Source organism: Falco biarmicus, chromosome 3, assembly GCF_023638135.1.
Source record: "Falco biarmicus isolate bFalBia1 chromosome 3, bFalBia1.pri, whole genome shotgun sequence".
In the NCBI taxonomy this organism is placed as follows: domain Eukaryota; kingdom Metazoa; phylum Chordata; class Aves; order Falconiformes; family Falconidae; genus Falco; species Falco biarmicus.
The window spans coordinates 118366973-118392115 of NC_079290.1; the positions used below are offsets into that span (position 1 = coordinate 118366973).

The window sequence follows — 25143 nt, forward strand, 5'->3', positions numbered from 1 at the left end:
CTCCCAGACAGACACTGCCTGGTGGTTATTTGTTTATTTGGGTATGTGTCTATTCTAGCCACGTCCCTGAGCAAGTGCTGGTTGCTGACTCTTGCTCAAGGGTGGCTCCAGCTGGGGCAGTGCAATGGTGGCTGTGTGCTGGGTGGGAGGATGTCCTCTGGAAGTGGAGGAAGCTGGGTAGCAGGACCCCCCCACCCCCCGCCCCGGCTGCTTAGGAATCCAGCAGCTGGGTGATTGCTTGCTGTCAGCGCCAAGCAGCAGTGCTGGGAGCGTGGGGGCTGGCCGGGCTCTCACCAGCTGCGGCCAACCTGCTGGCATTGCCTTACATGGCTACGTCCCTGCAACAGCGCAGCCTGTACTCACTCGGCTGCTGGCGGGCTGCAAGCCCCTAGGCCTGATACCAGCTCCTGGCATGGTCAATCCAAGCTGGCGAACTGCCAGCGTCACCTCCATCCCTGGCAGGAGCAGGACACAGTGCCGGCAAGATAATGAGGTGGCCTGCAAGCACCAGCTCCCCTCCTGCTCCCAGTCCCATCCCAGCACTGGCGGGCAAATGGCCATCTCGATGCACATGTTGCCCCCTGTGCATCTCCCAGCCCGAGAGCTATGGCCAGGGGAGGGCAAAGGTGGGGACAGTGGAGACGCCACAGCACACAGGGCACAGCGCCACGTTTGCCACACTGGAGGTGGGTGTGAGCTCCCCGATCCCGGTGGCCACCAGGGTCATCCACGTGGAGGTGCAGGTCTCCGTTTGGGCTGCCTGGTGCCAAGCCCGTCCCTGGCTGTCACTGTGCCACTTGTCTCATGGGAGCGGCTGTGTGAGAAAGCCATGGAGCGCATGTTGTGGTGTGCCCAGGGGCTGCATGTGCTCCTTCGGGTCATGCCGTGCTGGCCTTTGCCGGCTGGGGAGTCACCCGGCCAGGCCTCAGGACACGTGCCAGGTCTGGTCCCAGCCTTGCCAGCATGCTCATGCCGCACCCACCACCCAGCCTCACATCGTGTCCCCGGGCTGCAAGCGTGGGACTTGGGCAGCACAGCCAGGAGGACCAGCAGCCTCGGCCGCCAGCACTGGGAGCGTGACCACGGCTTCCATGGCTGTCCCCGTGAGCTGGTGGCCACTGCAGGTACCGTGTCCCTGGCCACCAGGTGGGTCCCTGGCAGCGTCCCACTGTGCCAAGCTGGCCAGGCAGCAGGGAGCATGCATGGGACCCATGCTGGCGCCAGGCTCCGTGGCCGTTGTTAAAACACAAAACGAAGGCCTTCCTCTCGTCACCCCGGGCCCCAGCTCCAGGACAGGAGCAGTGACTGGGCCCCCTCTACGCCCCAGCCCCAAGCAGAGGCTTGAGCCCCGCCGCAGGCAGCCCCACTGCAGCAGGGGCCACCGCGGGAGCTGGTTTGGCGGCACCGGGCAGCTCTGCCGGTTCCCTCGCAGCTGTTCCCGTGCCCAGAGGTGTCGGGGCTGGTGGGAACCGCCACACCGCGACCGGCCGCCGCTGCGGAGCCAGGGCCCGGCCAGGACCCGCCGCCCCCGACGCAGACCCCGGCGCACGGCCCCCAGCGCCGGCTCTGGCTGCTCGTTCTCCCGGTGCCTCCCGGGGCAGGGGGAAGCGCGGCCCCGGCCCGCCCCGCCCCGCCGCGCCCATCGCCCGTGGCCTCGGAGTGCCGGGCCGCGCTCGCCGAGGGAAGCGGGGCCGTGCCGTGCCGTGCCGTGCAGCTCGGGGCCGTGCCGTGCCGTGCCGTGCTGCTCGGTCCCGAGCCGTGCCGTGCCCCGCCGTGCCGCGCGGTGCCGTGCTGTGCCGCGCCGTGCCATGCCGCGCCGACCCGCGCCCCCGGCCCGAGGAGCGGCCGCGCCGGGGCTCCGGGCCGCCGCCGTGCTGCTGTGCGCGGCGCTGAGCACCGGGCCGGGCCGGGCCGAGCCCTCCCCCTTCCCCTCCCCCACCCCGTTCCCCTTCCAGGACCCGGCGCTGCCCTGGCACCGACGCCTCGACGACCTGCTGGGCCGGCTGAGCCCCGCCGAGCTGGTGCTGCAGGTGAGAACAAGGCGGGGCCAGCCCCGGAACCCCCCCGGACACCCCCTGGGACACCCTCGGGATCCCCCCGGGACCTCCTGACACCCCCCCCCCCGTGCTCAGCACCGCCTGCCTGCAGGTGGCAAGGGGGGGTGCGATGGGGAATGGCCCCGCGCCCCCCATCCCACGGCTGGGCATCGCACCCTACAACTGGAACACGGAGTGTCTGCGGGGCGACGCCGAGGCACCCGGCTGGGCCACAGCTTTCCCCCAGGCGCTGGGGCTCGCCGCCGCCTTCAGGTACCAGCACCAGGGCACCCAGCAATCCAGCCGGGATGGGGCGCCCGGGGATGTGGGACATGACCCGCCACCCCCCAACACCCCCGTGCTCTCCCCACAGCCCTGAGCTCATCTACCGCGTGGCCAACGCCACTGCCACTGAGGTGAGAGCCAAGCACAATGTCTTTGCTGCCACTGGCCGCTACGGTGACCACACAGGGCTCAGCTGCTTCAGCCCCGTCCTGAACATCATGAGGCACCCGCTGTGGGGCAGGAACCAGGTGCCAGCACGGAGGGGTGACCCCAGGCTGGGATCAGGCCACACAGGATCGTGGCTGACCGGTCCGCGGGGTCGCTGCGGGTCCCAGCAGTGACCCACTTGTCCCTTGGCCAGGAGACCTACGGGGAGGACCCGTTCCTGAGCGGGGAGCTGGCCCGCAGCTTTGTGCAGGGGCTGCAGGGCCAGCACCCCCGCTACATCAAGGCCAGTGCCGGCTGCAAGCACTTCAGCGTGCACGGTGGCCCTGAGAACATCCCCGTCTCCAGGCTCAGCTTCGATGCCAAGGTGAGCGCAGCGGGGCCAGGGGCCAGCTGGCAGCCCCCCAGGCACTGACCCCTCTCTCCCATGGCGCTTGCAGGTGCTGGAGCAGGACTGGCGCACCACCTTCCTGCCCCAGTTCCAGGCGTGCGTGCGTGCTGGCTCCTACAGCTTCATGTGCAGCTACAACAGGTACCGAGCGCGGTGGGGGCTGCACGGCCTGGGCTGCCTGCAGGGTGGCCGGTGCCCAGCTGTCCAGGCTGCCCCATCCCCTCTCCGACAGGATCAATGGCATTCCCGCCTGCGCCAACAAGAAGCTGCTGACAGATATCCTACGTGGCGAGTGGGGGTTCGAGGGCTACGTGGTGAGCGACGAGGGGGCCCTGGAGCTCATCATGCTGGGGCACCACTACACGCGCACCTTCCTGGAGACGGCAGTCGGTGAGCTTGTGGGAGGGGTGTGGGGTCCCTGGGCATCACGCAGCCATGATGGGCCACTCTCACCGGTATGGCAGCCTCAATGAACGCCGGCTGCAACCTGGAGCTCTCTTACGGCATGAGGAACAACGTCTTCATGCACATCCCCCAGGCTCTGGCCATGGGCAACATCACGCTGCAGGTCAGCCGGAGTGAGCGGGGCTGGGGGCGTGGGCAGGGAGCCAGGGCTGCCCCTGCCAAGCACAGCCAAGGTTTCGGTACTGGGGTCTTTGCAGATGCTGCGTGACCGGGTCCGGCCCCTCTTCTACACACGTATGCGGCTGGGGGAGTTCGACCCCCCAGCCATGAACCCCTACAGCACCCTGGACCTGAGCGTTGTGCAGAGCCCTGAGCACCGCAACCTCTCGCTGGAAGCTGCCATCAAGAGCTTTGTGCTGCTGAAGAACGTGCGGGGGACGCTGCCCCTCCGGGCCCGGGATCTGCCCGGCAAGCGCCTCGCGGTGAGCACCGTGCACGGGGGTGAGCAGGGGGACATGGTGACCCAGAGGCTGCTGGCTCCGTACCCCGGGCACGCAGGTGTCCCCTCCTTTGGAGATGCACAGGCTGCGTGGCACAGGGCTGCCGGAGCCCACCCTCACCCCTCTGCCCTCTGCAGGTGGTGGGTCCCTTCGCCGACAACACCCGGGTGCTGTTCGGGGACTACGCACCGGTGCCGGAGCCACGGTACATCTACACTCCCCGGTGAGACAGCGCGGTGCCGCCGTACATCCCCGGTCCTGGGCACTGCCTGGGGCTGCTGCTGGAGCTGCTCAGCCCTTTGCTGGGGGCTGGGGCAAGGGGGGAATTCCCAAGGTGCCCCAACCCTGGGGCACAGCAGCCCCCCTGCCCTCTGCTCTTCCCTGGCGCAGGAGGGGGTTAGAGATGCTGCCGGCCAACGTCAGCTTTGCAGCGGGCTGCCGTGAGCCGCAGTGCCAGCAGTACTCGCAGGCAGAGGTGGTGGAGGTGGCAAGGGCAGCCGACATGGTGGTGGTCTGCTTGGGGACAGGTAAGTGGGAGCGAGGAGGGCGCTGGGTGGGCACCGCCTGGGGAAGAGGAGTGCCCCAGTGCTGGGGTGGCACTGGGAGAGGAACGGGTCCCCATCGGCCCCCAGGGTGGTTGGTGCCCCATCCACAGTGCCCCAGGCAGGGTCTTAGGGGCTGTCCCTTGGTGTCCCCATGCAGGGATAGATCTGGAGACAGAGGCAAAGGACCGGAGGGACCTGTCCCTGCCGGGCCACCAGCTGGAGCTGCTGCAGGACATCGTGCAGGCAGGTAGGGGCTCTGCAGGGCTTGGTTCCCACGGGGGCAGCATGCTGGTGCCTGGGGACTGACCTGGGGGTCAGGGCCAGCCCACGGGAGCTGGGGTACAGGGAGGGGTTGCACAACCCCCCCAGGGTGTTCCACATCCACAGGGCACCCCAGAGCCATCCAAGCGGCACCAACGCGGGGCTCTTGGTGACGGCTGTCTCGTTGCAGCTGCCGGGCGCCCTGTCATCCTGCTGCTGTTCAACGCGGGGGCCCCTGGACGTGAGCTGGGCGCAGGCGCACGAGGGCGTGGGGGCCATCCTGGCATGCTTCTTCCCCGCGCAGGCCACCGGCCTAGCCATTGCCAGGGTCCTGCTGGGTGAGGCAGGGGCCACCCCGGCCGGCAGGCTGCCGGCCACGTGGCCCGCAGGCATGCACCAGGTAAGGCAAGGGCAGGCAGCAGCACCCATAGCCCTGCCCTGCCTCCATGGCTGGGGGAGCCGTGGGATGCAGGGCTGATGCTTGGCTGTGCTGCCCAGCCCTGCCCTGCATCCCACAGGTGCCACCCATGGAGAACTACACCATGGAGGGGCGGACGTACCGGTACTACGGGCAGGAGGCCCCACTCTACCCCTTCGGGTACGGGCTGTCCTACACCACCTTCCGCTACCAGGACCTGGTGCTGAGTCCCCCAGTGCTGCCCATCTGTGCCAATCTCACTGTGTCTGTGGTGCTGGGGAATGTGGGGCAGCAGGATGGCGAGGAGGTGAGCGCAGCTGCTCCATGGGTATGGATGTGGCTGGGGTCCCCCCTGCCAGGGGTGCAGCCGGAGGGTCTCGTTGGCACTGACTCCTGTCCCTCCTGGCAGGTGGTGCAGCTGTACCTGCGGTGGGGAGCAGTCATCCGTGCCGGTGCCCCGCTGGCAGCTGGTGGCTTTCCGCCGTGTGGGCTGTGCTGGCTGGCCGGGAGACCAAGCTGTCCTTCCAAGTGGCGGCCGAGCAGCGTGCCGTCTGGGCACAGGACTGGCGCCTCGAGCCTGGCACCTTCACCCTCTTTGCTGGTGGGCAGCAGCGGGCCAGCAGACGCGGGTGCCTTCGGAGGTGCTGAGCGCACAGTTCACTGTCACCGGGCGCAGCCCGGCCCCTGCGCGGGTGCTAACGGTGGGGGGCAGTTGTGGAGCCATGGGGTGCTGGTGGAGGGAGGGGCACGTGGCCTCCCACGTGCCGTGGGGAGCACAGTTGTCTGCCTTGCAATAAAGTGCTGGGTGCTGCTTTGTGGTGGCTGCATGGGGCCCCCGTCCCATCACCCCAGGCACAGGGCTGGCTGCCTCCCCGCAGCAGGACGGCAGTGCCCTCGCCCTGCCTCGTACTTTCACCCTCCTTCCCGTTCCTGTCCCACCCCGGGGTGCTGCTGCAGCCCCACACCCTGCCCATGCCCCACGCCGGCCCCGAGAGGCAGCAACCACCTGGACCCTGGTGTGCCCCAGCGGTGCATGCCTGCGCCTCCCGCTCTTATTTATAGCTGCCAGGGCTGCTCCAGCGCATTCCCTGTGCTGGGCGGGCAGGGAACCGGCAGCGCTGCCTTCATCCCCAGCCTGGGGGGCTCAGTGGGCCAGGGGCTGGCCCCTCTCCTGCCCAGGCAGGATCTGTCCCCAGGAGGGTGGCAGCCGTGTGGCCAGCTGGCAGGGCCAGTGCGGCGAGGAACAGGCAGGATGCCGGCAGCGGTATGGGCAGAGATGCAGCCAAGCCCTGCGCTGGCCAGGGGGATGGATCCAGCCCTGCAGCAGCTTGGGTGCTGCGGGGCTGGGGTGGGACGGGGGGTCCAGCAGCAATGCTGGTGGGGAGCGCAGGTAGCCAGAGCCAGGCAGGAGCTCCTTGGGACAGCGTTGGAGCGCTGGGATCTCCTTCAGCCCTGTGGCTGGAGGCCAAGGTGGGGCCGTCCGGGAGCACATGGGGCTGCCCAGATCTGACATCATGACATCAGGACACTAATTACAGATGCGGCCTGGGGTAATTACAGAGCGGGTGAGAGCTGCAGCAGGGCAGGGCAGGGCAGGGCTCAGCCCATCACTGGCCCATTTGTCACCTGCACCCACAGGGGATTGTCCTGCAGCAGTGGGGCTTTGTGGCTGGCTGTGATGCTGGCCCCATGGCAAGATGCTCAGGGCCGGCAGCTGCCGCAGCACACTGCCAGCAACAAGCTGGTGCCCCACGCCCCCACTCTGGGGACAGACCCTCGCCCCTACGTTCCTGCTGGGTCACTGCCCCATGCCTAGTGGGGGTCAGCAGGAGTATTTTGAGGGCAGGTGTTCAGATCAGCACTTGTGGCCCCGAAACTGCCCTGTGCAGAGCAGCAGGGTGGGAGCAGCTTGGGGTGGGGACAATGTCCTGGGGCTGGAGGAGGGAGGTGTGGGGCAGAGGGGTGAGGAGCGGGTGGGATGGGTGTGTCCCGTGCGGTACTTTGCCCGGAGATGCTGGCACGGTTTGTTGCTGTCCTCATTCCTGTTTGCACCCAGTCTCCCGCAGCGTCAGCTCCCGCTGGCAGGGCAGTGGCCAAGCCGTGGCTGTAAATGCCCTTTGATTTTGGGGTGCTTGGCATCCCATCAGCTCCCCGCAGGCAGCGTCAGGGCAAAGTGCTGGGCACACTGTAGGTGCTAGAGGCATGGCCAGGCCCCAGCCCACCGGGTGCAGCCCCCTCCCCAGGCCGGTCCCAGGCTGCGTTGCACTCCACACCGAGGGGCTGAGGAGCACAGGGAGCTCTGGGGCATGCAGCTGCTGGGCGGCATGCTTGTCATGAGCTCATTGAATTTTCCATCTGCACAGGGAGGGCGGCTGTTCCCGGCACTGCGGGAACAGGGTGGCTGGACCCAGGAGCCCCGCTGCGGCGGAGCAATCGATTGATGCTCTGCTTGTTGTATAAGCCCATCGACCCAGGCTGGCATGGCAGCAAGGAGCCCTGTGCATCACTACCCGCACTGGGAGCACTGGCAGAGCACAGCTGCAGGCCCTGTACACCTGCAGTTGCCCCTTCCTCACTGTGCCCCTGCTCCAGGCTGGCCCCACGGTTGGAAGTACCATGGACATGCCTGGACCCGCTGCCAGGCTCTCCTGGAGCCCTGGGATGCTCATCTGCTCTGCACAATGGCCCTGTGAGGCAAAGGGGCTTTGGAAGCTGCCTGCCAGCACCCTCACAGCAGGTCACAGGGCAGCCCCGGCCCCACACTGCTGGGTCCCTCGAAATAAGGGGCTGTGGGGCTGCCATAGCCCCATGGGAGGCTTGGCCACGCCGGCTGTGAGTAGGGCTGTTCCCTTTCCTGGGGTGTCCCCTCTGTTTGTAGGTTCACTGGGACACACTCCTGTGCCACGTGTGCTCCTGTCCCCCGCCATACCCCAAGGGCCTCACAGCTCCCGGGGCTGTGGCTCGGCCACGCAGCATTCCCCGGCAGGGAGTCAGCCGGTTGTGGCTGCTGAGAGGTTTGGGGAAGCCTCTGCTCCGGCTGAGCCGGGCCAGCAGCCGGCGGGTGGCAGGGCTGGGGGCCACGGGGAGGTGATGGCTCAGCCACAGCTTGGAGCTCTGGGGCGTTTGGGCTGGTTTGGGGTGTATGGCCACCCCTGCAGCGCACTGAGTGGGGCCGCCCTGTCTGCTGAGGAGCCCTCCTGCCCGCTCCCTGTCCCCTGAGTCAGAGGAAAGAACTTCCGGAGGAGAGGGCTGGGATTTTGGGAAACCTGTTTGCCTGGTAGGTGAGGGAGGATGGGTGGCAGGGGATCTCCTGGCCCTGCGGTGACATCATCTTCCAAAGAGGCATCTCTGATGGGCGCTGCCTGCAGAAAAACGAATCTGTTCATCAACACATCCCTGTGAACCCAGAGATGGGTGCTTTGCTGGATGCCTGGACCAGGCCAGCTGTGCGGTGAATGGGGACGTGTCCCTGACTCCTGCTGTCCCTGCAAAGCCCTAAGCAGCATTTCTCCCCCCACCGCCTCAGTTGCCGCTGCTGCTGCCCACATGTCCCCTGCCCCTGGACGTGCTGCTGCAGCAGGCGGGCACCTGTGCCCGGGCTGCGTTTGCTGGGGATGCTGTGCAGGGCAGGGATGGGGGGCATGCTGCTGGCCCACCCCTGCTTCTTGCAAGGCCGAGAGGAGTGTCACCCGCGGGTGACTGAGCCGCGGCCTCCGCACCCGTCCGCAGTGCAGGGCAGGCCTCATTATCTGCCTGTTATCAAGGCAGGAGGGGCTGTGTGGGGGCGAAGCCCTCACCCCCAGGAGCAGGGGGGTGGCTGCTGGCAGTGACTAAGGCTCACGTGTGGCGGGTGGGTGGGTGGGTGGGGGAAGCAGCTTTGAGGGTTCATCAGCAGCCAAGGTGGGGCTCCAGGATGGAAGATCCATGTTTCTTTGGGGTGCCTGGAAATCGGGCAGCTGCTCCGAGCAGCGCTGGCGGCGGCACCGGGCACGGCGAGGGCAGGGCGGGCAGGGGGTGTCTGCTGCAGGGCCAGCGCTTCGCAGGTGACCAGAGCGTGGTGAAATGTGGGGAGTGGGAAGGGTGGGTGCAAGCCCCAAAACGTGGGAGAGCAGGGGCTGAAGCAACGCTGGGGGGTGCTGGGCGCTGCGGGGGGGGGGCAGGCCTGAGGCCGCGGGGAGGGGCGCGGGGGTCCCAGCCCCGGCGGCGGGAGGGCGGTCGAGCCCCCCCGGGGATGGGAGCCCCGGGGCCGGGCCAGGGGCAGGGGAGAAGCGAGTCGGGCCAGAGCAGCCCCCGCCCGCCCGCTGCCCCCAGCCCGCGGGGGCTGCGCGGCCGGGGCCGGGGCGGGGAGCGCCGTGCGTCCTCCCCCGCCGGGCCGGGGGGGAGCGGGGCGGCGCGGCGCGGCTCGGCACGGCTCGGCCAGCCCTCTGCGCCTCCCCGCCACGCCATGGAGAGGAGCCGCGCCGGGCGGGAGCCGCAGCCCCAGCCCCAGCCGGCCCAGGGTAAGGCTCGGCGGCGGGGACCGGCTCCGGTAGCGGCGGGCGCCCGGGGCCCCCTCCCGCACTGCGGGGGCCGCGCCGGGGACAGGGAGCGGGATGCGGCCGCGGGAGCCGGCGGGGGGGGTGCGGGGCTCGGCGCGGGGGTGCGGGTCCGGCCGGTGATGCTGCGGAGAGCGGGGCGCTGCGCCGGGCCCGGGGGCTGCGGCGGGGCCGCTCGGGCGGCAGAGCGGGGCGGGGGCCCGGGGAGGCTGCGGAGGAGCCGGGGCGGGTTGGGGGTGGGGGGGACCCGCGGCCGGAGCGTCTTCCCGGGAGGGACAAAGCCCGGGCACGGCCCCTCCATCTTGGGGTGGGACGGAGCGGCGCAGCCCCGGGCCCCGCCGCCGCCGGGGGTGCAGGGGGAGCTGCCCCGGGGGCGCCCTCCCGGGGGCGGCCCCGCCATGGCGGGGGGGGGGCCGGGGCGGCGGCCTCTGCCCTTGCCCGGGCTCTTCCCCTCCAGCCGGTGGGCGATGCCGGGCAGGGCCCCGCTGCCGCGCGCGCTCCCGGGGCTCGGTGGGGGGTGCCGGGCGGCCCTGCCGCGGGAGGGTCCGTGCCTTGGGAGCGCCGGGGTCACCGCCGCGGTCCGAGCGGAGGAGGCTGCCGGGGGGGCGCAGGCGCTGCCCCCCTGCGGGGAGCGGCAACGCGTCCCGGCCGGGCCCGGCCCCGGCGCTGCCCCGGGATGAACCGCTGTCTCCCGGCTCGGCCCGGCCCGGCCCGGCCAGGCGGGGCGGGGGCTGCGGCCCGGGGCCGGGGCTTGTTTGGGCTCCTTCCCGCGGGGCTCCGGCCCGGCGCTGCCCGGGCCCGCCCGCCCCGGGCGCGGGGCTGTGACTAAGCACGGTCTGTGCCGGAGCCGCTTCCCACCGATGGAGGAAGAGGAGCCGCGGCTCCCCTCCCCCCACCCCCGGCCCCGGTGCCCGCCGCCGCGCCGGAATTCCCCGCCCGGGCCGCGGCAGGCGGGGTGGGTGGGTGGGGGGGTGGGTGGATGGCTGCCGGCCCCCGGCCTTGCCACAATGCCCTTTACCGCCGGCTCTCCGACAAACCGGCGGCGGGTCCCCAGCGGCGCTGCCCGAACGGCTGCAGACATATTGTCTGTGTCCCGCTCAGCGCCCCCGCAGCCCGCCCGCCCGCCTCGGCCTTCCCCTTCCCTCCGCTTGGCTCCCTGGGCAGGGTGGCCAGCAGCCCCCAGCCTGTTGCCCCCCGGGTGGCTCGGTTCCCCCCTGCCCGGAGGTGCTGGCAGCTCCACCACCAGCGAGGATGGTGCTGGGGCAGCGTGTCCTGCTCCGAGTCCGTCCCTGATCCCTCTCATCTGGGTGACCCACGCGGCAGGGCGGCCCAGGCTGCTCCCTGTCTCACTACCCAGTGTGGGTCAGAGCCCCCTGGCCGCCCTGGTGTGCTGTGTCCTGGCCACCAGTGGGGATGCGATTTCACTCCAGGGATCAGGACCAGCTGGTGGTGTTGGGGGGGCCAGGGGAGGGGTCGCAGAGGGCACATGGGACAGGGTGTGGAGGCACCAGGTGGGATGCTGCCCCACGGGGGTGAGGACCAAGACAGGGAGCAGGCAGGGCTTGGTTCTTATCTGGGTTTTCCCTGGCTTCTCCGGCCCTTCTCCCTCCAGCACAGCGGAGAGGGAGGGTGCAGGGCGAGCTGGTTGCCAGCCAGCACCTGTGTTTGGGAGCAGGCGGCTCGGGAGTTCTCCCAGCGCGGGGACGCCAGCAGAGCCACTGCTGCGAAACTGTCAGAGCAACGTGATGCAACGTGCGGAGTGGTGATGTGACAGTCCCGTGGTGCCATGTCTAAAATAGTTAGCACAGCTTTTGCTTGTTGGAGGGCTCCGTGCAGGGACAGGCAGCAGCACAGGCAGCCTGCTGGGAGCAGAGCTGGATCCTGCACGGCCCCAGCCCTGGTAGGTGTCTACATCCACGTTGCGAGGCTCAGGACCTGTTTTTTGGAGGTGCTGAGCTCCTGGCTTCCAAGAGGCCGGATCCCAGTGAGCACAGAGCCCCATGTTGTGCCTTTGAGCCAGGTTCTGTTTTTCCCAGCGTGATGCTAGCAGACAGGTTTTTGGGAACATGGCTGGGCTGGCTGCCCTCGGTGCTGGCGGCTCCGCACGGGTCGCCCCAAGGACGTGGGCACCTCCTGTCGCCACTGCTGGCGCTGCCCAGATGGATGTCAGGCAGGTGCTGTCTGCCCCTGCCCTTGCTCTGTTTGGGGCTGTGCTGTCACTGCAGCCAAATGGAAAGTTTGCCGTGGGGGTGCCAGGGCGCAGCAGCAGATCAGGCTCTTTCCTTTGCATGTATTTTAAATGCTGGAAACCCCCCCGGCTCTGGCGCTGATCTGGCCACGAGATCCCATCTTCCAAGTTCCTCTTGTTGCTCTTTGGCTTGGCACGCCACTGCTGATTCGGTGCTTGCTGCAGGAGCTTGGTGGACTCTGCCACAGCCCAGAGGCTGGCACAGTGCCCCCATGGCTGCCCCCACATGCCCCCGTCCCAGAGCCATGGCAGGGCACAGACCCTGGGAAGGGAGGCTGGATCCTCCATGCTGGTGGGGCTGGGCAGCAGGTGCAGCCCCCTGCCAAACCAGCGCTGCCAGGAGCAGTGGCAAAGGCAGTGTGGCCCCAGCCAGGTGGGCAATGCCCTGCTGTGCCACTTACTCCTGCCTGGCACCCACCGTGGCCATCTGCTTGTGCCATCCTGGCTGCCCTGCTGCCTGTGCCCCTCCTGCCCGGCTCCTGCCTGGCCCTTGAGGCCTGTCCCCGAAGCGGGGCTGTGGGCAGCACGTGGAACACCGTGGGATGATGCCTGACCTGCCCCAGCGCTGCCGGCTGTGCTTTGCTGGCTCTGAGCCGGCAGGGAGAGGAGCCAGCCTCAAGCTACAGCACCCATACTGCCTGGGGCCAGGGTGTGGGCAGCAATGCCATGGGACCCCCACCACCGGGGACAGGGTGCCATTGCTGTTGGTGGCTGCCAGGGTGGCACTGGCCAGCCCCATGGTGCGGGGCTGCTGGCGCTTGCTCTGTGCATTGCCCACAGCTCCCTGTCCCTGCATGTGAGCTGGGGCCGAGGGTGTGCGTCAGCACTGCGCGCTCGGCTGGGACATGCCAGGGACATGCCAGGGACGTGCCGGGGACGCTTGCTCACTGTCCCTATCATCCAGGTGCCGGGGGTGTGGGGGGGAATTCCGGGGTCTGAGTGGGACAGGGCAGGGCTTGGCTCTGATGCATGTCTGAGATGTGGTGGGATCGGGGTCAGCGCTGGGGCTCCGAGCATCCCCTGGGCTTTGAGCACCCCTGTGCACCCCACAGCACTCTGGTGGCCTCAGGCAGCTGCTCTCCTTGCCCGACACGAGCACCTGCAGAGCAATCGCAGCCCCAGGGCCACAGCTGCCTCCCCGCTCAGCACCAAGACCTGCTGGCAATGAGGAGAGGCCCCGGGGGACTCATCCTTCCCTCCTCCTGCACGGCCGTGGGGCTGCCATCAAGGTCAGGGGAGGCAGCTGGAAAGCAGTGGCACCGGGAAGGGCCCGAGGGTGCGTGGGTGTCCCCACGGGCTGTGGGGAGCAGCCCTGCAGAGCCAGCGGTGGCTCTTGGCGCTGGGCTTTCCCTCGGGATCTTGTCCTTGGGCATCGCAGGGACTTGTACAGTGGCCAGGGTGGCCGGGGTCTGCCAGCTGGGTGCTGACACCAGCCTCTCTGGGTGGCTTTGCAGTGGTCACCAACGGGCCCCCGCTGCACCCGCCAGCCCTGCTCTGCTCCCCTCCCAGGGCAGGGGTGGGCCGTGCCGGATGCCCCTCGGCTGGGGCAGGCACAGCACGCGGAGCCGCGCATGGTGGGCTGTGGCCGTGCCACAGAGCGGGAACATGAGGATACGGCGGATGGGGGGAGCTGAGGTTAAAGCAGGCGGGTGCTCCCTGCTGCGTCCTGGTGGGAAGCACCCTGCGGGGATGCGGACGGACAGTTAACGAGGGCTGCTCGCCTTCCGACCGGAGCACCCTGCGGGGCCTCGATGTGCTCTCGCTTCACGGCACCAGGAAATTTGCCTCTGCCTGGCTGAGCATCCCAGGCCATGTGCGGGCCACGGAGCAGCACCACGCTGGGCAGTGCTGGGCTGTGGGTGCTTGGTGGCATGGGTGCTGGTGCCACATGGACCCATGGGAGGAGCTGGGCTGGGCTGGGCGATGCGGCATCCAGGAGCAGCACCTCGCCCCAGGGCCATGGCCCATGGCTGGGCGCATCACCGTCCTGGTGCTGGCAGCGGGGCCAGTGCCGTGCAGGCTTGATTGGGCTGGGGGCTGTGGGGGAGCCGTGCCTGCATGTCTGGGGGGCTGGGGAGCTAATCCCTGCGGAATGCCCCAGCCAGGGGAGAGGGGGACGCCCGCACTGCCTGGGCGCAGGCAGCGTTGGGTTTCAGGGCAGCTGCTGCGCTGGAGCAACGACAGGGACAGATGGCGGCAGGGCTGGCCCCAGCCGCGCATGGGGGTTTTGGCTGTGCCCGGCAGCCCTGCCCTGGCCATGGGTGCTGCTGTCCCTCTGGCTGGTGGGGCGGGATGGATCCTGCCCAGGGCTGCGCCTGCGGCTCGGTGCCCAGTGGCGCAGGGTGGCAGGAGGCACCTGCCATCCCCTGGCACTGCTCCCTGCGCATGGGGGGCTCCAGGAGGTATTTCCATCTGCTCGGAGGCATCAGCCTGGCTTTGAAACTTTCCCTTGGCTGGTGACCTCGTGGGTAGCGCCCGGCTGTGCCACCACAGTCCTCCTGGGGGTCACCTCTCCCAGCTGGGACACACGTGGTGCCACTGCGGGTATTGTCCTTAGAGCAGGTGCCTGTAGGTGCCGATCTGGGGCAGCCCTTGGGGGCACAGGGTGGGGGAGCCCCCAGCTGCAGCCCCGGCACCTTCCCAGCCATGCGTCAGCCTCACAGCCATCTTGCCAGGCGCAGCCATGGGAATGTGGGATGTGCAGGATCGGGGCCAGGGGATGGGCCAGCTTCCTGTGGCAGAAAATACCCGGAAGGCTGCCGGGGTCTGCGGGGGGGCCGGGGCTGGCTGTGTCCCCCGTGGAGCCTGGGGTGGGTGAATCCTGCTGGCGTGACCCCCAGCCTGGGTGGGGGGCTGCAGCAGGACCCCCAGCCTTTCCCTGGGCAGGCAGATGCTGCTATGGGTGCTGTGGGCCCATGGGACCTGGGGTGCCCCCGTGCCTGCAGCGCAGCGGGCGCTGGCGGTGCCTGCCCTGGCAGCCTGGGCCTGCCCCGGCTCGGCGGGCTCCAGCGTGGGATGGAGGAGCGGCGCCGGCCCATGTTTGCAGAGCCCACACTTTGCCCCTCGCCGAAGATTGTGGAGAGCTCTGCAAACACGGCCGAGCCTGGTGCATGACATCACCCCGTGGCGAGAGCTGCTTGCTGGGTCCTGTGGGTGCCGGTCACTGGTGTGTCCCCCACCCCAACCCGCCGGACCTGGGGCCGTGCACTGCAGCGGTGCCCGTGGGGCTGGAGCTGGGTGCCCACAGCCCCACCATGGATTGGGCATCATTCCCGGGCAGGAGTGACGGCACTGCCTGCTGTCGGGGGTCAGGATGGTGTGTTTGCAAAGGGCTGGTTAGTGGGAGCTGGGGGGGATCACTGCTGCTGGGCACCGCCGGCGATCCCAGCACATCCATTGTTGCAGAGGACATGCGCTGCGGCTTCGCAGGGTGGCTGGTGCCCTGTCCCCAGCGCTGGCGCATACGGTGGTGGGTGTCCCTTGGGGTCTGCTGGGGGCTGGCTGGGATGGGGAGGGGGTGCACAGGCACCGTGCCCCTGCTTGCCCCACGGCGGGACGGTGAGCAGCCGGCCCCACACGAGGAGGGGGTTGTTTGCTGGTGTTGCCGCAGCCTCGTGTGCATTCCTGGGCCATGAGTTCATGGCTGCATGCGCCGGCCGCGGCATGGCGCGCGCTGGGGGACATGGGCTGGGGCGGTGATGTCAGGGCCCGCGCCCATCCTGCCCCCGGCTGCGCCGCCAGCACCCGTGGAAGCGGCCCTGCATCCTCCGGGGAGAGCAGCGCGGAAGCTCGCAGGTCCCCGTCCCCACGTGGGGTCTCTGCCCCACGTCCCCCCCCACGGCAGGGCCAGGGTGGCAGCTGCCGGGGAAGAAGGGCGGCTTTGTGGCGGCGGTGCCTGGCAGAGCCCCGGCCGGTCCCTCTGTGCATTGTGCACCCAGCGCCTGGCACCTGCCATAGGGTGGCCTGGGTGCCCCCCAGGATGGGGGCAGCAGCAGGGCTTGGGCGAGGGTCCCACTGCCTTCCCCAGGGGGACCCCGCGGCCATCCCCAGGGCCTGTCCCTGGCCCCTGCAGCCAGGGACAGCCTTGCTCCCGAGGGCTGCGTCTGGGGGACAGGGCTGCACCCCCCGAGCACTGCGTTTGGGGGGGACAGGACTTCACCCCCTAAGTGCTGTGTTTGTGGGGGATGGGGCTGCCCCAGACTCCCCCAGTGAGTGACCGTCTGTTCTGTTCTGCCTGTCTTTCAGGGAAGCCACCGTCCCTGATGGGAGACAGCGTGCCCCCCCCGACCTCGCCACCCCCCCTCACCTGGGGATGCCCTGCAGGGAGAGCGCACCCCCCCGCAGTGTGATCGACCTGTCCCTCCAGACGTCATCCCCTCTAGACAGCCTGTCTCGCCCATCCCTCCAGCCGTCACCCCCTCCGAAAAGACCGTCTCGCCCGCCCCCGCAGCCGCCACCCCCCTCCAGGCAGCCCACCTGCCCCCCAGCTGCGATGCCCCCCTCCGAGAGCAGCACCCCACAGCCTGACCGACCCACCCCTCCAGCTGCGACACTGGCCGGACAGCCCGTCTCCCCCATCCCTGCGGCTGTGGCCCCCTCAGCAGAGAGCGTCCCCCCATGGCGTGACCGGTCACCCCCTGGGCCCCCCCAGCCCCCTGTGATGGAGCACCTCAAAGAAGAGGCATCGCCCCAGGCTGCCGGGCAGCTGGTCCCCGTCCACGCTGCTGCTGCCCCCTGCCCGGCAGAGACGCCGCCCTGCAGGAGTGACCCCCCGGCTGCTGGTGAAGGGGCACCCTCTGATGCCAAGAGACCCCCAGGCAGTACATCTGGGCCCTCAAAGGACGTACCCCCCCGGAGCGACCGGCCCCCACCAACTGCAGCCTTGCCAGCTCCTGCTGCCAGCCCCAGGCCCAAGCAAGGTGGGTGCCCGGGGGGGCCAGGGGTGCTCCGGTGATGCTGGCACGCTGCGGGTGCTGCTCGATGCCTCTGCCCAGCTGGTGCCAGCGCAGCACTGGGGCTGGGGGGGGCCAGGCGCTGCTCTGATGGTGTCTCCCCGCTGCAGATGCCCAGAAAGCCCAGGCAAGGCACAAGCAGGCGAAGGAGCGGCGTGAGGAGCGGGCCAAGTACCTGGGTACGGGGCTGGTGGAGTAGGGGGGGGCCATGGGGCCATGGAGCCCTCCGGCGCGCGCTGGGAGGGAAAGTGGTTGGTGGAGGGGGTGGGTGGGGAGGCAGGAGCTAAGGAGCTTTGCGGGGTCATGGGCAATCCCATTAGTTGCCATGAGCTGAGCCCGGGCAGGATCTGCTGTGCTGGTGGCTCTGCTCCCCCAGCACGCTGCTGTCTCTCCCAACACGCCAGCGCCCTTGCTGCAGCACCTCCCCGGCTGCTCCCCGCGGTCTGGGTGCCCCCCGGGTGCGTGGGTGCCCCCCGGTCTGTGCGGGTGCCACCAGCCCAGCGCCCAGCTCTCGGGGCTGCAGGCAGCAGCAGCAGCTGCAGGCAGCCCCGCAGCAGCTCGGGGCGGCGGGTGAGTGGAGCCCCTGTGCCGCGCATGGGGCCTCCTCGTCCCCGCGCTCTTTCCACCCTCATTCCCCCATTGTTCACCGGCGCGGCTCGGCGGGCTCCCGGCCTCCCTTTTGTCCTTGCCCAAACCCCTCCCTCGTCGGCCGGCTGCGATGCCGCCTGCCCCGCACACCCAGGGAGCCCAGCCGTGTGCCCTGGCCGGAGCCAGCCCTCAACCGTGCACCACCGCTATGGGCACGCATCCTGACCGTGGGGCTTGCCGGGGCTGTGCCTCGGCTGTGACGCCGCTGCTCTGGCTCCCTCCTGCAGCCGCCAAGCGGGTGCTGTGGCTGGAGAAGGAGGAGAAGGCCAGGCTGCTGCGGGAGAAGCAGCTGGAGGAGCGCCGCAAGCGCCTGGAGGAGCAGCGGCTGAAGGCAGAGAAACGCCGCGCTGTCCTGGAGGAGCGGCAGAGGCAGAAGCTGGAGAAGAACAAGGTGGGCATGGGGGATCATAGGTGCAGTGGGCAGGGGGCTGGGGCAACACACAGGGGACGTGCTTCCTGGGGAGACCTTGTGGGCTCCAGCAGCCCTTCGGGAGCTGCCCACTGTGCCCATCCTCATGGTGCAGAGCATCTGCGGTGCCTAGCTCCTTGGGCACACATGCCCTGGCCAGGGTGGGCATCTCTGCCCCATCTCCCTCCAAGCATCCCCATCACTGTGATAGCCTCCTGCCAGGAGGCTCTGCCTGGTCCTGGCCCCGTTCCCCCAGCTGCCAGCCTCACCTTGTCCCTCTCCCTTGGGTAGGAGCGCTACGAGGCGGCGATCCAGCGGTCGGCCAAGAAGACATGGGCAGAGATCCGGCAGCAGCGGTGGTCCTGGGCAGGGGCCCTGCACCACGGTTCCCCTGCGCACAAGGACGGTGAGTGCCAGGTTGGGCGAGGGTGCCCAGGACCCCGCGGCTCTGCCGGCGGCGGGGGCGGCTGGGCATGGCTCTGCAGTGCTCGGTGCAAGGAGAGTGAGACCCTACAAAGGCAGTTCAGCCCCACTGCTGCGGGTCATGCTGCTGTCACCCTGGGCTGTGCTGGGCTGTGCCAGGACCTTATGGGGCCCTTGGCTTGTCCTTGCTCTCGTGGGGCTGGGTGTAAGCTGGAGGCTGTGCGTCACGGTCACTGTTCTGTGCGGGGACGTGCTTGGGGACAGCTCTGGCTGCCTGTGGGGATGCCGTGGCCATGCTGCCCGGGTCTAAGGTGGCCGGGAGGAGTCAGGCATGGGTTGTGGAGCTGTGCAAGGCTGTTGCCATCTCTTGTTGGGGTCTGTGCTGTGGCATGTCTCCTTGTCCCCCAGCTGGGTGGAGGCAGCGCTCGGCCCCTCCAGCTTCGGCGTAGGGGTGACCATGGCTGTGCGTGTTCCTGGGTGCACGTGGCTGTGCTGTGTCATGCCATGTCCTTGCAGTGGCTGCTGGAGGCTCAGCTGTGCCCACTGCCCCACCGCTGGGGTGCTGAGCCCAGCTGGTCCCTCTCCTTGGGGACACCCTGTGGGGTTTGGTGCTGGGGTTGGGCTTGTAGAGGTCTCCCCTGTCCCCTGACCGCCGAGGGGACAGGGCTGCGCCAGTGGGCACTGGCAGTGCCTGGTGTGTCTGATGATGGGCTGATGACACAGAGGGCAGTGCTGTGCCCTGGGGTCTGTCTGCCCCACTTGTGCCATGGGGCAGCTGCGGCAGCCCCGGCTGTGCCTGGCCGGGCTGTGCGTACCGGTGTGGTGAGCCAGGTGGTGTGTGCCGGCGCCATGTGGCTGGCACCGTGTGTGTGCAGACGTCGTGTGCCCGGTGGTGCCTGGCTGGGCTGTGTGTGCAGGAGCCGTGTTCTGGTTACGCCTGCCTGGGCTGTGTGTCTGGGTGCCGTGCGTCCAGCTGTGGCTCGTGGCACGCTCCGGGACACTGCAGGACAGACCTGTCCATGGTGCAGCGCCTGGCAGGGTCTGGCATGGGGACACCTTCCCCTGCCACCTCCCGTGGGGACGTGCTACCAGAGCTGCCACCGGCGCTCTCACTCGCCAATCTCCTGGCTGCCAACTCCCCTGGCAGCAGGTCCCCCGGCTGTTTTCTCCAGAGGAACCTGGCCGGGACGGAGGGATCCCCGCACCCTGCGGGGGTGCTGCCAGCCACCGGCACCCTCCTGGCACTGCCGTGGTGACCCGGCACCGGTGTGAGCGTTTTCCCCTGTCTGTCTGGACCTGCTGCCCTCAGTCTGCTCCCCCAGGCTGTCTGCTCGCCCGGTGCTGCCATGGTCCCTGGCCACCCAGTCCCCAGTTCCCAGGACTGCTTCTGGGGAGACTGGCGTGGCGGGGCGTGGGAGCCACCCTGGCTCCCCAAGGATGAGATCGCTGCATGATCCCAGCATGACCCCCTGGGGCTCGGGCACCGTGCTGTGCCAGGTGCCAGTGCCGTGTTGTGGCCCTGGACACCAGAACTCCTGACCCCACTCTCTGTGCCGCGTCCTCCCGCTCCTGCCCCAGCACCCCGGCACAGCTGTGCATGCTGCATGTGGGGGGCCCGGCCCTGGCCCCAGGACCTTAATGCCCTTGTGTCTTTTCCCTTCTCCAGGTGCGAGCCGGTGCTCAGTGTCCGCTGTAAACCTCCCCAAACACGTCGACTCTATAATCAACAAGCGGCTCTCCAAATCCTCCGCCACCCTCTGGAACTCTCCCAGTAGAAGTAAGAGCCCTTTGTGTTTGCCCCAGCGCAGGGGGTGCAGCCTGGCTCCCACCCAGCGCTGGGGACCCCCGAGGCCAGGGTCCCCCATCCCCAGGCCCTGCCTTGCAGCACGGTGCCCGCGGAGAGAGGAGAAGCCGTTTGCTGTTTGCAGGAGGAGGCTGGAGCCGGGCATTGGCTACTTGAGGCTGTGTGCAGGCTGGGAGGAGGAGGAGGAGAAGCGGCTGGGTGGTGGCAGCCCTGTGGGGCGCCAAGATGGGGACAGGGAGCCCTGGCTCCCTACCCCGGGGCAGCTCAGGTGGGTGCAGATGCAGCCACAGAGTGGGGTTGCCAGCAGACCTCCTTGGGACTGGGCACCGTGCCGGTGCCTGCCACCGTGCCGCCTGTCCCCACAGGCACTGGGAGCTGGGTGCCATGGAGTGCCGTGGGTGCGATGCTGTGTCGGGTGTTGCGAGGTCGTCGTGGCCCTGGGCGAGCTGCCCAAGGCTGCCGGCTACGCCGGAGGGATGCGTCCAGCGTTGGGTCTGCTGTTGTGTTTCGGGGTTGCCTGGTGATGGGCGAGCGCCTTCCCGGCTGGGTATAAATAGCTGGAGCAGCTGACGCGGGTGGCTGCAGGCGGTGGTGACGCAGGCAGCTCTCGCTGGCCCCGTGCTGGGGGCTCAGCCCAGGGAGAGGCACCCAGGGGCTGTCGGCACTGCCTGGGTTGGAGCAGCATCTCCCTGGGCTGGTGCCAGACCCGGTGCCCTGTCCCCTGCACTGCACCTGTGACTCTGTTTTCTCCCCTCCTGGCAGCAGGTGCTGCTTCCAACCTGATGGGGGACCCCGGTGGAGAGGGGCCGAAGGGCCCTGTCTCTGTGGGTGCTTCCTGCATGTCTGTGGGGTGTCGGGTGCCAGCGCCATGCACAGTGGGGCAGCCAGTGGCAGCCCTGTGCCCAGCTGAGCTGACAGCGTGGCCGGGGGCCACCGTTCCTTGGGGGCCATGAGCCTGGCCTGGCTCCCATGGCAAGCTCAACGACTTTGGCACAGCTCCCTCGGGGGAGGGCACGCTGCAGTGTTGCTGCAGCAGCTGCCATGTGCTGGGGACTCGCTTCTGGCAGCACAGGGGCACAGGGAGGCTGCGCGCCAGTGCTGGGTGCAAGGAGAGGGCCAGAGAGGAAGGGGCTGCTCTCAGCAGGGTTGCACCCTGGCACTGTGGGTGCTGTCCACTGTGGATGCACGATGGCTGGGGTGGCTGCAGGGTATGGGGACACCGTCGTCATCGTGCCGCAGCACCGTCCCGCGGGCACCCTGCCCACCCATGCCTGCGCCCGCACAGCCCCTCATCCTGCTCAGCCAGCCATGCAGGGCAGTGGGACCCCCCTCCCCAGCACGGCCGAGCTTTGGGCATTCCCAGGGCTGCGCACGTGCCCCGGCCTTGCCGCAACCGCATGGCTGCTCCCTCCCGGTGGGTGGCTGTGGGGCTGGGGGCTTGGGGGTGCGCTAATGGCCCCTCTCCCTCCCCAGACCGGAGCTTGCAGTTGAGTCCGTGGGAGAGCAGCATTGTGGACCGCCTGATGACGCCCACCCTGTCCTTCCTCGCGCGCAGCCGGAGCGCCGTGACTCTGGCTGGGAACGGCAAGGAGCAGGGTGAGCACTCGGGGCAGGGGGACGGGGCCACACAGGTCCTGTCACAGGCAGGGGACTGGGATGAGGGAGCCTGGAGCCAGTGAAGAGCTGGTGCCGGTGCCGTGCTGGCTTTGTCCTGACAGTGTGGTTGCTCCCTCCACCAGTGCCTGTGTGCCCCCGCTCAGCCTCCGCCAGCCCCCTCAGCCCCTGCCACAACCACCGCCTGCAGCACCGCTGCTGGGAGAGGCGGAAGGGGACGGCTGGCAGCCCTGACGTGACGCCACACCGCAGGACCGAGTCCTCACCCGTGAGTGCCACCTCCTGCAGGCACCCCTTGGTGCCAGGGTGGCCGTGGGGCACAGTGTGGCTCCCGGCTGACCCGAGCACCTGGCACTGACGCTGTCTTTGTCTCTCCCTGGCCGGAGCAGAAGAAGAAGGAGAAGAAGGAGAAGGAGAGGGAGAATGCCAAGGAGCGCAGCGCCCTGTCTCGTGAGCGCAGCCTCAAGAAGCGGCAGTCGCTGCCAGCAGCACAGCCCCGGCTCCTGCCCACGGCAGACAGCAGGTAGGGACACGCCACCATGGAGGCTGCCTGGCCCCAGCCCCACCACCACGGGGGCTGCCCCAGCCCCACTAATGCCGCCTCTCTCCATTTGCAGCCCTGGCCCCAAGAACCGTCCCTCATCCCCTGCCACCCCCAAAGCCCGTCCGGCATCCCCCAGCCCAGCCCTCAGCTCTCCCCACAAGCCACCCTTGCCCCGCAGCGCCCACTCCTCTCCCAAGGTGCGGGCCAGGGCTCGGGAGGAGCGGCGGGAGCAGGAGGGCCAGGCAAAGGCACGCGAAAGGAAGGAGGAGGAGCGGGGCCCGGCTCCCCCAGCCCTCCCCGAGCCCCCCAAGGCGCCTGCAGAGCCAACAGCAGGTGGGTATGGGGTGCCTGGGGGATGGCGGGGCTGGGGGGACCAGGAGCAGCACTGACGCTACATGAACCATGCAGCCCCCCCGGCCCCTGCAACCCCCAGCCCTGTGCCAGCCACCCCTCCAGGCAGACCCCCAGCCGGCACCACAGACCGGGAGGAGGCTGCCCGGCTGCTGGCAGAGAAGCGGCGCCAGGCCCGCGAGCAGCGGGAGCGTGAGGAGCGGGAACGCCGGGAGCAGGAGGAGCAGGAGAGGTGGGTGCTGCCCCCCTGGCCCCCGGCCCCAGCCCCCCACCTTGCTGAGGGCCCCCTCCCCACAGGCGGCTGCAGGAGGAGCGGGCGCAGCAAGCAGCAGAGGAGCAGAGCCGCAGGGAGGCCCTGGCACGCCAGCGGGAGGAGGAACGGCGGCTGCAGGAGGAGCGTGAGGCCCAGGAGAGAGCACGGGCAGAGCGGGAGGAGACAGAGCGGCTGCAGAGACAGGTCTGGGGTGGCGGGGTGCGGGGGCAAGGGGTTGCAGGGCAGGCAGGGTGGAGGATGGATCCTCCCCAGGGTGGAGGGGGAAGGCAGGAACGCTGTCCTGTGCTTCCCACTCCAGCGGGATGTAGGTGCGAGGACCAGTCCTGCCCCTCGATGCCCAGGGTGGTGGGAGGAGATGTGGCGCAGGGCTGTGCTGAGCTGCCCGGGCAGCATGTCCCTACTGTCCCTGCTCTGTCCCATCCACCCCTGCCCTGTCTCACCCGTCCCTGCCACCCCACTGTGCTGCAGAGAGAAGAGGCTGAGGCAAGGGCGCGGGAAGAGGCTGAGCGGCAGCGCCTGGAGCGGGAGAAACACTTCCAGCGTGAAGAGCAGGAGCGGCTGGAGAGGAAGAAGGTGAGGGCTGCGGGCACCCCATGGTGCGTGGCACAGCAGGGGCTTCCCCTGTGAGGGGTCCTGCCCAGCACCCAGGGCAGGTCCTGTTGGCGAGGACTGTGCACGAGCCCCCTCTCTCTGCCCTGCAGCGCCTGGAGGAGATCATGAAGAGGACGCGCAAGTCGGACGTAGCAGATGCCAAGGTGGGTGCTTGTCCCCTGTCCTGAGGCTCCTGGGGACATGGGAGACTCCGCAGAGCCCTCCCGCCCATGCCTGGAGCTGCCACTGCCCCTCATGGCTCTCCTCTCCCTGCAGAAGAAAGAGGACAAGAAGGTGGTGAATGGGAAAGCAGCTGAGCAGGAGGACATCTCAGGTGCGTGGCCCCTTCCCATGGCCCGCTGCACCTTTGAGGTCCACGGAGCCACGACCGCGTCCTGCTCCCCCCACCCAGCCATGCTCTGGCCCAGGGCCATAGCTGAGCGGGGGCTCTGCCGATGTCCCCAGGCCACGAGAAGCATGCAGGGCCCGTGCCAAAGGAGGAAGAACTCCCTGAGACACAGACACTGAGCGTAGGGACCCTGGGGGGGCCAAAGGGCCTGGCAGGCGATGGGTTGCAGCCAAGGTGAGCATCGGCGCAGCTGGGGGGGGCCCAGGGGTGGCATGGCCCTGGCTGACCTCAGCCTTCCCATCCCGCAGCTCCCTGGCCAAGGAAGTGGCGACCCCGGCATCCTTGGTGAACGGTGTGCAGCCCAGCAAGCATGAGAACGGCTTCTCAGGCACAGAGGGGTCGCAGGAGCTGGTGCTCTCCCACCATGGCAGCAGCCCCAGCAGCATCATCCCCTTCGGTGACAAGGAGCCTTTCCTCAAGCAGGCTGTGGTCAAGCCCCCCCAAGTGACAGGTGAGAGATGGGAGCTGTGCAGGGAGGCCAGGAGCTGGGGCAGTGCTGTGGCCACCCTGGTCTCACCACTGCACCCTCCCTCTGCCCAGAGGTGCTGTGAGGGCCAGGCCCTGACAGATGTCCCCGCGGGGCCACCGCACATGTCCCAACTCCGGACACCTGCGCAGAACTGTAGCTGTTGTCAGAAGAAAAACCTCGCTGCTCCCCCCTGCCCGCCGTGCGTGCCCAGCCCTGCCACGGGGGGCCCGGGTGGCGTGGGACCCCGGTGAGGCAGCCGCCGGCCCCCTGCCTGTTGCAGGGATGCCTGGTTTCTCTCTTTGTTCTTGTTTTTATTTCGTTGATTGGTTTTTGTTTTTTTTTAAATATGCACCTTATCAGACTGACACCCCCACCCTAGCAGCCTGCCAGAGTCGCCCCAGACGTGTGGTGTAATAATGTAGTTATTTAACTTGCTGGGTACAATGTATGTGAATACTGTAAATAGAGCTCGGCCAGACGCTGGGGATGCTCGCCCGGCCTGACTGGCGTGGGGCAGGAGGGCTGGGGGCTGCCCAGGGCTCGCAGCCAGGAGGGCCGCAGCCTGGCCAGGGGGAGGCTGCTCCCCATCCCCACATCCCCGCACACACCTGCGTGTGCACTGGGTGCCCCTGTGCCGCCGGAGCACATGCCCGGGGCCTGGCTGGCGCCACGCTGCTCTCCGTGCCGTTGTGACAGTGTTACGCATCCGGACAACCTTTGCCAACAATAAAAATGGACAACTGCCCTCGCCTCGCCTCCTTGTGTCCCTGGGGGCAGGAACCCTGCTGTCTGTGGGCAGGTGGCTGTGCCACGGTGCGGGGCTGGGCTGGCAGCACTCCTGGTGCCCCGGCAGCAGCAGGGCAGGT

At 68.9% G+C, this 25143-nt stretch overlaps 2 protein-coding genes across 2 annotated transcripts; both read left to right on the forward strand.

Moving 5' to 3' along the window:
- Positions 1 to 1425: 1425 nt before the first annotated feature.
- LOC130146857 (uncharacterized) lies at positions 1426 to 5890 on the forward strand. Its single transcript, XM_056333393.1, is given in 19 exon segments — positions 1426 to 2030; positions 2149 to 2309; positions 2410 to 2569; positions 2683 to 2853; positions 2927 to 3018; positions 3110 to 3267; positions 3342 to 3445; positions 3540 to 3764; positions 3920 to 4005; positions 4173 to 4309; positions 4485 to 4574; positions 4779 to 4816; positions 4818 to 4988; positions 5107 to 5313; positions 5416 to 5439; positions 5441 to 5494; positions 5496 to 5616; positions 5619 to 5674; positions 5676 to 5890. Coding segments are annotated over 19 exon segments (2307 nt in total). The 5' UTR covers positions 1426 to 1808; the 3' UTR covers positions 5706 to 5890.
- Positions 5891 to 16041: 10151 nt separating this feature from the next.
- On the forward strand, positions 16042 to 25022 carry MAP7D1 (MAP7 domain containing 1). Its single transcript, XM_056333082.1, is given in 19 exon segments — positions 16042 to 16084; positions 16086 to 16247; positions 16249 to 16708; positions 16852 to 16920; positions 17617 to 17780; positions 18090 to 18204; positions 19888 to 19998; positions 21499 to 21621; positions 21765 to 21907; positions 22029 to 22162; positions 22257 to 22516; positions 22592 to 22766; positions 22832 to 22991; positions 23277 to 23381; positions 23510 to 23563; positions 23676 to 23733; positions 23865 to 23982; positions 24057 to 24259; positions 24349 to 25022. Coding segments are annotated over 19 exon segments (2658 nt in total). The 5' UTR covers positions 16042 to 16051; the 3' UTR covers positions 24360 to 25022.
- The last annotated feature ends 121 nt before the right edge of the window (positions 25023 to 25143 follow it).